At 53.4% G+C, this 10,365-nt stretch overlaps 4 protein-coding genes across 4 annotated transcripts in view; 1 reads left to right on the forward strand and 3 right to left on the reverse strand.

Annotated features, from left to right (window-relative positions):
* Positions 1 to 592: 592 nt before the first annotated feature.
* Positions 593 to 1,447, reverse strand: SODALDRAFT_330205 (hypothetical protein). Its single transcript, XM_028611148.1, has 3 exons — positions 1,350 to 1,447; positions 1,029 to 1,282; positions 593 to 930 (listed from the first exon to the last, which is right to left on the reverse strand). The coding sequence occupies exons 2-3, from the start codon at positions 1,199 to 1,201 to the stop codon at positions 708 to 710; spliced, it is 396 nt and encodes a 131-aa protein (XP_028468292.1). The 5' UTR covers positions 1,202 to 1,282; positions 1,350 to 1,447; the 3' UTR covers positions 593 to 707.
* Positions 1,448 to 1,931: 484 nt separating this feature from the next.
* Positions 1,932 to 2,750, reverse strand: SODALDRAFT_306788 (putative extracellular protein; the record flags this gene model as incomplete). The annotated part of the gene is made up of 1 exon (XM_028609047.1): positions 1,932 to 2,750. The coding sequence occupies exon 1, from the start codon at positions 2,637 to 2,639 to the stop codon at positions 1,932 to 1,934; it is 708 nt and encodes a 235-aa protein (XP_028468293.1). The 5' UTR covers positions 2,640 to 2,750.
* Positions 2,751 to 4,511: 1,761 nt separating this feature from the next.
* On the reverse strand, positions 4,512 to 7,213 carry SODALDRAFT_270266 (catalase-3; the record flags this gene model as incomplete). The annotated part of the gene is made up of 6 exons (XM_028607709.1): positions 4,512 to 5,383; positions 5,475 to 5,682; positions 5,765 to 6,127; positions 6,223 to 6,450; positions 6,630 to 6,836; positions 6,959 to 7,213. The coding sequence occupies 6 exons, from the start codon at positions 7,211 to 7,213 to the stop codon at positions 4,512 to 4,514; spliced, it is 2,133 nt and encodes a 710-aa protein (XP_028468294.1).
* Positions 7,214 to 8,791: 1,578 nt separating this feature from the next.
* The window catches only part of SODALDRAFT_356480 (hypothetical protein), a gene marked incomplete at both ends in the record, with an annotated part of 1,709 nt that continues 135 nt past the window's right edge, over positions 8,792 to 10,365 (forward strand). Inside the window, 8 exons of the mRNA XM_028613914.1 lie at positions 8,792 to 8,836; positions 9,159 to 9,192; positions 9,296 to 9,336; positions 9,445 to 9,473; positions 9,612 to 9,689; positions 9,833 to 9,890; positions 9,925 to 9,988; positions 10,125 to 10,240. Of these exons, the coding sequence (XP_028468295.1) occupies positions 8,792 to 8,836; positions 9,159 to 9,192; positions 9,296 to 9,336; positions 9,445 to 9,473; positions 9,612 to 9,689; positions 9,833 to 9,890; positions 9,925 to 9,988; positions 10,125 to 10,240 (465 nt within the window). The remainder of the gene's footprint in view (positions 8,837 to 9,158; positions 9,193 to 9,295; positions 9,337 to 9,444; positions 9,474 to 9,611; positions 9,690 to 9,832; positions 9,891 to 9,924; positions 9,989 to 10,124; positions 10,241 to 10,365) is intronic.

Here is a 10,365-nt window from a genome sequence, read left to right on the forward strand (position 1 = left end):
CGAAATGTGCCTCTCCGACACATTGCGAACCCACTGCCTCGCCTGCAACGAGAAAATAAGCAGCTTCTCGACCCCGTGTCCTTGCCCGACGCTCGTCGCGCTCCGCCGGATCGCTTTTAGAAATCGCCGTAGCGGCGACCCGCCACGAGGGGTGCCCATGGAAGCCTGCCCGGACGGGATACGCGAATTACCGCACCGCATACGCCTCGAAGAACAGTGCTGGGAGTGTCGCAAGGCCGGGGTGAAAATTACGTGGGGAGGGGACTCGGGGGAGGACGAGGAACTAGTCGTCGTGGAAAGGTTGGAGCTGGGGCCGAGACGGGAAACACCTCCGGAGATTGTTTGGTTGCAGCGGAAAGAATTCCTGCGCGGGTGGTGGAATCATTTTCTAACGCGTGGTTGGGGGACGAAGAAGGTGAACTAAATATGGCGGTGAGGGTCCGAGGGATTGACGATTGACTGTTGGACCGACTTTACGGTATTCATCACGTCCCCATGGGAGCATATAACAACGCATCTCGTCAGCGCCTGTGGTAATGATATTCATTGTATGATTTGTATCAGACCTGGCCAATTTTGTCCCGCATTCCCTCTCTTCTTACCCATGCTGTTTTTTTTTTTGTGTAGTCTTCCTCCATTCCCCTGAGCCCATCCATATATCCCATTCCGATTCGGTCGATTCTCCATGTGTTCAGTGTTCTCCTCCATCAATCCGTCCGGTAGGCCCCAAGCCCTCTTTCCGCCGGAGTCTTATTCGCCCGACCACTCAGCTCGTCTAGCCTGACGTCCCGTAGTTTCTCCTTGGCCTTCTCTCCCATGGACGCCACCTTCTTCTCGATCTCTTGATCAGATGCCCTGCGCGGCTTGGCGGTGACGTATAGCAGTGTCGCGATCACGACGGCTGCGCCGGCAACTGTCATGACAAAGTTCCTGCATGTGGCGACAAGAAGTCAGTACTACCCTACCCGTTTCCCCATTCCGCCTAATGCTCCGGGCCAGGAGTCAGGACTCAGAACGGTGGTTCGTACCTGTCTTGCAGGACGCCCGGAGGAGTCTTGGGTGGAGGATCCTGTCCTCCGGGACCACCGAGGTTTTCTTTGTCCTGAGCGTAAAAGCGTCGTGATATAAGGGGAGCAAAGGCCGATGGTCGCGGTCTTGCGACGGCGAGCCTCCGAAGGGTGATGGCCCTCGATGTGGACATGGTGGGCGACTTTGGCGCAGTTCGATCTGGCGGATTGGAAATTGGGGTTCTTTTTCTTTTTCTCTCTCCCCTCTCGTTTTGCTGCACGGATAGATCAGACTGGCTTTTTTTCCCTGGACCTTTGCGGAGGAAAAAGCGTTTGTCCTACCAGCTACCAAGTACATCTATATATGTTTTGGCTTAACTGGGTGGTCAGAGCTACGGTTTGGAAGCCCAGCTCATGTCGCGTCATAGGTGCATCATGGATGATGTGTAGACTCGTGTTGTCTTTTGCGGGCGATCGTCGGAAAGGACTCCGAATAAGGGGACCCACACAAATCGGGTTCCCGGTGCGGGGAATGCGGGGCTCACCGGGGGGTTGATTGACGAATCGGTGCGGGGCCGAAATGGAAGTCGTGCCGACCGCGGTTGACCTCGCCCTCGCGGAACTCGAACCGCTGCACCGGCGACACCAACTCAAGTATAACATAGAGTGTGGGGTGACATTTGCATTTCAACGTCGTCTATCGTTTTGGGACATCTATAAGACTGTTCATTCCAAACGGTCTTGATACATGTACCAATGGTATGTGTGCATGACCAGCAATTTCGTCTAGGCCAAAACCTTCCTCCTAACCCCAAAGTCGCTCGTCAAGAGCGTATGCTTCAACGTGAAATAAAGTACAATATAAACGAGTGGTAGAATCAAGACAAACAGAGTACCCGCCTCTTTAACGCCTTCTATCTTCTCTCATGAGCGGAACGTCCTGGCAGAGCGCTTCTTGTAAGAGCCGCAGTTGCCCACGGGACCAGTAGTCCTGTAAGTGTTCTTGGAGACGTCCGGGCCGGGTTCGGGGAACTCAAGATCCGCCCCCTCGAGGGTCTCGCAGCCGTTGGCGACGTTGGCGACGAACATGGCCGGGCGCTGGCTCAACTTCCGACCACCGTCGGGGGCGCGCTTGTTGGCACTCCCGCGGATGGTGACGGGGGCGCAGTTCATGTACATCTCCCGGTTTCCGATCTGGTTGAACCAGGACCAGGCGAAGAGGGCCTCGCCGGCCTGGGTGTCGGGCGGCAGGGCGAACTCCCACGTCGGCGTGAGCGGGCAGTTCCCGATATAGGAGTGGATGACCGTCCAGGTCTTACCGCCGTCGTAGGAGAGGGAGGCCTGGCAGCTGCCGCCCCCGTGGGTGGCGGTGCCTGTGACGGTGAAGTTATAGGTTTGGCCGGCCTGCCACTCGACCACGGGTTTGCCCTGCGCTGTGCTGAGCACGCTGTGGTGGCCCTTGCAGGGGAAGTTGCTGCCATCCGGCTCCAGCGGGCTGTTCATGGTGTAGTCGATGTTGGTGGAGTGGGGGTTGTACTTGGACCGGAGGGGAGGGGGCCAGATCATCTCCATGTGTGCCTGGGCCATGGTGGCCAAACCGAGGAGAGCTCCGAAAGCAGCGGTGTACTTCATGATGGCGCTGTTAAGAAGAGTTGTTGGGACTATCCAATGGATGAATGATAGGAGTGAAGAGGATATATTTTCTCTTTTCTGAAGGAGTGTTATCACACGAGTCAATCGTGGTTGGTCGAAGATATAACACTGAATGTAAGGAGTGGAAGGAGAAGAGCAACTGTAAAAGAAAGAAAGTAATGTTTGTAGTAGTGGCTTGAAGACCTATGACAGGGGCAGGAGAGACATGTTTGTTTGAGGGTGCCATGGGCTTTCATTTATACTTGTCTTGCCTCCATCTCAGAACGGGATGGGAGACATCGCCTCTACCTCGGAAAAATCAGAACCATCATCGAGTATTCCCGAGAAGAACATGAATCCAAGTTCAGGCAAGTCCACAGGCAAGTCCCTCATAGAAAGGTCAGGAGGATCCCCACCTCTGCCCAGATCGTGGCCATTCAAGTTGATCCCTCCAGAGTCCTGACTCCTGAGTCCCGACTCCTGAGTTCCTGACTCCCTCCTATCTTCCTAGCGGCCTGTACCCACGGACCCCACCAATACCGTGATTGTCTCTCGCGCCCTCGTCCGACCAGGGGCGACTCGTCTGAAGTCGTAGTTCACCGTTTTATCTCATGTTTGACCAGGACAAGATGGCGAAGTGGGGGTTGTCCAGGAGATGAAAATCATGAAATTCAACGGTCATCTTACTAACAAGAGCCGGAGCCAATCAAATTCAGTCAAAACTCAGGAACAAGAGGGGATGCCAGGCACTCCCGTCTAGTATACAAATGTATTGAGTCAATGCATCTTCGTAGACCTTGTTCATGAATAATGTCCTCTGTAGAAGTGTAAGCAGACGTCGTGGTTGGTGGATGTTCGTACCTGAGATGAACGATGTACACGTGTAGTGGTGGAGACTGGAGACCACCCTGGGGCACGTTCCACACCGACTACACCGACTACACCGATTCATGTACGTTGTAAGTGACCCTCAAGTCGCCCCAACGTCTCTTGGCAGTTGTCAGTAGGGCGCTAATTATCTTAGATTTTCCACTTTTCCACTTTCTCTTCTTCTCCCTCTTCTTCTTCTTCCATTCGCTTTCTGCCTCGTCTTTTACTTTTCCTGCCTAAATTATTCATCAACAGCCCTTTTTATCCAGTCGAATGATTTTCATGTCCGGAGTGATCTTACAAGTTGCTACATTCCCACGATTGAGATGCATTGCATGTATCTCAATTGCGACGACCTTGAACGACTCGAAGGGCTCCAAGAGTCCCACCTCACTGGGTCTGGCAGAATGTCAGTACGTGTAACGAAGGTAACTCTGTAGCTCTCGTCTGAGTCGTCTCCGTCTCATCACTCATGGCCCTCCTCCACTCTTATTCATCAGGCATGCGAGGCTATGAGCTTTCCTCCCTAAGACCGAAGTTCTCGAAGCATCTAGACGATGCACTATAAAATGACGAGTCGTACAATGCACTCCGCTATGCAACTCAACACGTGGCGACGTGGGTCGCTAAGCGCGATCTTCAATCTCCATCCATCCGCCCCCTTCCAGGAACAGGTTCACAACATGCGTACCATGAGTCCTCTGTCTCCAGGCAGCAAGAGTCGAGAAGCGATCCCGGGTGGCCTGTTTCACCTAAAAGCATCAGACTCTCTGACAGACGTGATCTACATCTTACATGGGCATTTTTCTAGAAGCGCTTCGGGGTCTGGGCAAGATGTACATGTAGTATGGAATCATGCTGCATTATAACCCATCATTAACGTCCCTCACACTATATATAGGAGGAGGACGACAAAAAATCATTTCCAAATGTGAGAGTGATAATCCCCGGAAAGGGGCACCAAAAGAATGTTCCTTCCATCCCTCCGAGTATCCTTACAAGTTACGGATGACCAGCGGTAGTACTGTCCATGGGAAACCGGTCGGTGAACCGGAACGTGGCCAGGCCCTCGCTGAACTGCCGGACAAACTGGTCATCCGCATTGCCGCTGGTGTAGACACCATCCCGGGAGCTGGAGATGCCGGCATCGGAAAGCACGCTCGCATTCGTCCCCAGCTCTCCAACGGGCTTGCCCCACCGGTACGCATCCGAGACGATCTGCAGGGGGCGGCCGGCCGGATAAAGCGGGGAATCATGGCCTCTGTCAAACAAGGCCTCGGCTCCCGCGCCAACAATGACGCCGTCGAACCCGGTTGCGTCGGCGTGGTTGTAGGTCATGTCGATGCCCTGGCCCAGTCTCTCGCCCACCACCGTCACAACGACGCCCTCGGGGCCGAACCGCTCCTTCAACTGCTGCGCCTGCCGTAGCGACTCCTCCGAGTTCACGCTCGACAGGATGCCGACCTTCAGCGTCGCGATGCTCGGTAGCCGCTCGCGGGCAGTAGAAACCCCGCTGGTCGTGTTGTCGTGGTAATATCTCCCGTCGGGTTCCAGGGCGTCGTGTCCGAGGAAGGAGGCGACGCGGTTAGCTATGTCGTTGCTCACTTTGTTCAGCTGAGTGAGGACGTTTCTCTTGACCCCGTCCGACTCGACGTTGGACGTTTCGAACCGAATCGCATTAATCAACTGCTGTTGCTCGACGGGGGTAAGGGAGTTATAGAACAGCCGAGTTTGCGACCAGTGGTCACTGAAGGTGTCCGGCACCTCGCGCACGAGGTTTCCCACGGCGGTACGTCCGGGCGCGGTGAAGAAACCCCTCCCGTGAGTCTGGTTGGCCTGTCTGGGTGATCCGTTGTTCAAGGTGTTCGGAGAGTCTGGACAGTCGTTAGAACTGGGCACAAACCACAGCATCACCCGGCCGGCCGGTTCGGCCGTTTTGAGTTATCAAAAATCAATCACACTTACAAGGTCGATTGTTGCGGTGAATGAGATTCTGGGCCTGCCCGTCGCGGTTGTTGTTGTGCACACTCGGTATGGGCCGGTTGATGGGCACCTGCTCAAAGTTGGGCCCCCCGTGGCGGCTCAGTTGAGTGTCGAGGTATGAGAAGAGGCGACCCTGCAGCAGAGGGTCGTCACTGAAATCAATGCCTCGGACGACGTGACCGGGTTGGAACTTTGGGGGGTTTCCGAGTCAGTTGGCTTCCGAGTCACACTGTAGCAAACGAGCGAGAGTAAAGTCGGAACCTAGTACATACCATGATCTGCTCCGTCTCGGCAAAGAAGTTGACCGGGTTGGCATCGAGCTTTAGGCGACCGAGCGGCTGTAGCGGCACATCCTCCACGGGAAGGATCTTGGTAGGATCCAGGAGATCAAAGCCGTAGGCGAGAACATCCTCTTCATTCACGATCTGCACGCTGACCTCCCACTCGGGGCCATGGCCCGACTCGATGGCATCCCACAAGTCCTGGCGATGGTAATCGGCATTCTTTCCGGATAGCACCTGGGCTTCCTCCCAGACCAAGCTAGCGAGGCCTTGCTGTGTCTTGAAGTGCCACTTGGCGAGCTTAGATTCGCCCGCATCGTTGACAAAGCGGTAGGTGTTGACACCAAAGCCGTCCTAGATCATTGTTAGAATTTGGCGTGTCCTGCTGGTGTCCAGCAACATGTTTTGTAACTTTTGTTGCCTGTCCGGGAGGCCAACAATGAACATACCATATGCCGAAAGCTGCGAGGGATCCCGTGCCCAGACATAGCCCAGAAGAGAGTATGAAGGCTAGTGGTCTGCTGGCTGAAGAAGTCCCAGGCAGCATCATGCGCCGTGGCTGCCTGTGGGATCTCCTTGTCCGGCCTCGGCTTGACGGAGTGAATCAAATCGGGGAATTGGGCGGCGTCATTGATAAAAAATACGGGGATGTTGTTGCCAACCATGTCGAAATTTCCCTATAAATGGTCAGGTTGTGTCCGGCCTCTTTTGCGTCAGGTGGACTTACTTCATCGGTAAAGCTAAGTATGTCGGTCAGCACAGGTCAAGACTTCCAAGTCGCCAGTGGAGGGTAAAGAGGGAAGAAACGGTTTGAACATAGGAGAGCAATGGGGCAATGGAGCACTGGAGTCCCAACGTACAATCTGACAGCAAATCCGTGGACATCGCGAACTGTGTCGGCGCTGCCTCGAGAACCGACAACGGTCGAGAAGCGGACGAAAATGGGCGTGGTCTTCTCCTCCTCGGAGAGGAAGGAGGCGGCGGTGAGATTGCTGAAATCGCCGTAGCTGGTAAAGGTTCCGTAGGCACCTGCGCCACGGGCATGGACGACTCGCTCAGGGACCTGTTCACGTGCGAGGGAACTGATGTCAGATTTTGACGCGCCACGCAAGACGAAAGTCACGAAAGGGAAGAAGACCACTCAGGTCTACAAGGAGTGTCAGCAAGTGACTACTGAGAACTTACCCGTTCATGGTCGAACCGAGTGATCTTCTGGCGGAGGATGAAGTCCTCGAGCAGGGTCGAGCCGCGAATGCCGGCCTTAAGGCTGACCATGTCGGCAATGGGACCAGCAACGTCCGAAGTCATGTAGACATCGCTGTCGTCGACCTCGTACTGCCGCATGTGGTCACGGGAGCCGACGGATGCGCCGTCGGATCGGGCCTTGAGAGCTACGCCGGGATTTGCAAAGGGGCATTGAGCCGCGGCGAGGGTGGCCATGCCTAGGCCGGCCAGGAAGGGTGAGGTACGCATGGCGGGCGGCACGGATTCTCGTTCACACAGAACGGAGGAACGTTGGGATTCAAGGAAGGGAGGTTATCCGTATTGTTCGAGGGCCGGAGAACTGAGGGCGACCTGTAGATCAGCAAACTTTTTGCTCTAGTAGGGATCCCTAGCAGCGAGAGAGATTGGCGGCGGCCTCGAGGAAAGGGAGAGACATCGGGATCGTGCAGGACTAACCTTCTTATATCTATCTGTCACCTGTGCTGGCCCTGGCTGGGGGGGTTCCATCTTGCGGCTGGTCACCAAGTAGGTGGAGAAGACTCCCAACGAAGAGGGGGGGGGGCTGGTGAACGGACTCTCGGGCGAGCGTGGCGAGATGCTTGCATGCATGCATGCATACTTCTGTCAGAAGCTAAAGTGGGATGGATGTACACGTACGTCGGACTGCTTGGGAGGTCAGGACTCGGGACGGAAAAATGAAATAGGTAGGTAGGGAAAACGAGCTTCAGACGATCGTACCAGTGTTAACTGACGATCTCTCGCCCAAGGTAGCTCGGTACCTTAGGTACCTTCCTAGGCATTAGGTGTACTCAAAGATACACGGAGTATCCGTACTGGGGAATGTTTTCGGGAACCCGAGTGTGAGAGCGATTCACAGGGCACGAAGTACTTCATACTCCGTGTCTGACTTTGTTTGGCCAGAGGTATCAGCTGTCTTCTGGAGAATAGCGTCACAGTATGAGTCTTTGACGATCCCACTTATTCCGTAGCAAGTACCTTGCCGTGTTAATGCAGAACCAGGCAAGTACAGAAGCACAGGCCGCGGATACTTAGGCAAGGATCCAGGAAGAATGGCTTGCGTAAGCTTCCCCGGTCGTACGGAATAGAGTTCTTCAGGGACCTTGGCGCTATAACGTGTTGTAAGGTATAGGTGGGTAGGAATATGGGTGGAGATGGAAGCAAATGTAACGGTGCTAGCCCGCGTAGTGTAGGGACCGAACGCGGACGTCGATCGGGTCGCAAGTTTTTAACTTTCCATTAACTAATAGGGACTCTGCAGGGGAGGAATAACGGGTGATAATGCCAACAGTTGATAAACCTGGTTGGTTGTAGGGGATCTGTCCGAAAGGGATGTTGGGACTGTTGTCTCGACTCGGCTTAGTGCGAGCAAAGATAGGTACCTAATGAAGGTACCTTATATCGTAAGGTACATGGACGTGGTCGGTTTGTCGACTTACGCCAATCTCAGTGACAAGCCATCACTTCTGATCACATGTGTCTCATCTTACTTGTGATTAGTTCACTGTGCCGCTGCCCGTTACGTCCACACAGCTTAAGGACGTCGAATACAAGTATACCGGCATACGTAGTGCATAATAATAACCCGAATACATGTGTAGAAAAATAGAGCGCCGGTTATCATGGTCTTAGTAAGGTAGGTATATATAGTGGACGTGTACCTTATGTAGACTGTAGTAGCACAAACAGCGGAGTCGTCCATTGGATGGGGTATGGAAGTTCAGTGTACGAATATATTACGAAGAACTGGTATTCGTACATGCACGACCACAAACCATGGCACTGGCTGATGTTTGTGTCCAGGGCTCCAAGCTCAGCCATGTGATTTGTTTATTCTCCCTTTGATCCATAAGGTTACTGTCGTGCAAGGTACGCAAGCTATAGCGCTAAAATAACAATAAGACTCGACGTGGAAAGAGGTGAGACTTCATACTTCGCACAAAACACAGGTATTAATTAGTTCAAAACTCATATTACCAACTCAAATTACTTTGTATACTTTGTCGTATAATGCCGGGAAAATAGCTCCGAGACGTGACGTTGTCAGGGGCCCGCTGCCAAGACGCGATAAAGGGACAGGGCGAAGCCAAGACCCGGCAGTTGTAAGGTACGTACCCTCAAACCATTGAGGTACCTTGTCCAGATCCAGGGGCAACCAAAACTCGCGGTCTTACTTGGTACGTTGTGTATGTGATTGTTTCTTCACCGATAGGCGGCCTGAGCCTGGGGCAGTTAGGGGACTTGGCCACCATACCCTTCACTGGCTCTCAACTTCCACAGCATCCACAACTTACGGCAGGGTGATACAACCAAGACTCGATGTGAGGCCATGTCTCATACTTTACAGTGTTGGACCTAGCGACATTTTACAAGACAAGATGGCTGGGAACTTGTTTTGCCAAACACGGAACTAACGTCGGGGTCCATAGCTCAAAGCAAAGTCCGAATCTCGGATCTCGTAGCCTAAGGTAAGGTAGGTATCCAGGTGCAACGTACACAACTTACACAACTCAAATATTCCCTGCCGAGATCGGGTTTCCTTGCTCAGGTCGCACATCAGGAGATTTTGCCTAGAATGTCACTGACGTGGAGGCAGCCCTCACGAGGAAATAGCCGCCGGTGAACAACTTGTTAACGCCGATCGGACCGTCCTTGAGGACTTGGGAATTTACAAGTAGAACGACCTTTGAGTACCTATAGAGTACCCGCAATTCCCTCTGTGATCCCCTCGAAGAGGGTCGGGTCGGCACTTCCCTTCAAGCCGGTACCTTAGATTGGTCAGTAACACGAACACGCCGGCATAATGAGGCCCCATAGTTCCCCACAACATTCCATTGACCAATCGGAGACTGACCACCGGATGACAGATGGTTGTGTATGTAATTACTCCGTATCAATAAAGTCCACAGGACAACATCCATCCTAACGTCGCTGCGCCGCTGCAACCCTCCCTTACCAAATGCCGCAGGACAAGTTGAGATTTCGTTCTACCACTTTAATACTTAATACGGCCTACGGAGAAATAACTGCATATACGCATGCCAATATAGGTGGCTGACCCGCTACACATGCACGATGGTTGCCAAAAAAAGAACATACCGCCAACCAGTTCCGCTCTCCCCCCCACCGAGGGCGACCCTAAGACAACACGCAAACTGGGCCAAGATATTTATCATCAAACATGTCCCCCTCGAGATCATGTCTTCGTCCACACATTTCGACTCTGTAGCCGCCCGAGCTCCACGATGCCTGCCCACTAGGGGATTGTTTTCCCTTTAAGGATTCTATTTTCGTCTCGTACTCTACGATGCATCCGAACTTGATCCCACTCTCGATTTTGTCGATCAACA

This window comes from Sodiomyces alkalinus (assembly GCF_003711515.1).
Source record: "Sodiomyces alkalinus F11 unplaced genomic scaffold SODALscaffold_2, whole genome shotgun sequence".
In the NCBI taxonomy this organism is placed as follows: Eukaryota; Fungi; Ascomycota; class Sordariomycetes; order Glomerellales; family Plectosphaerellaceae; genus Sodiomyces; species Sodiomyces alkalinus.

What these genes read in the sequence shown, in the direction of transcription:
- SODALDRAFT_330205 (XM_028611148.1), bottom strand. Translation starts at nt 1,201, where the DNA reads ATGTCCACATCGAGGGCCATCACCCTTCGGAGGCTCGCCGTCGCAAGA. An exon ending in CCGGGCGTCCTGCAAGACAG is followed by an intron (nt 931 to 1,028) that starts GTACGAACCACC and finishes CGCCACATGCAG; the next exon opens with GAACTTTGTCATGACAGTTG.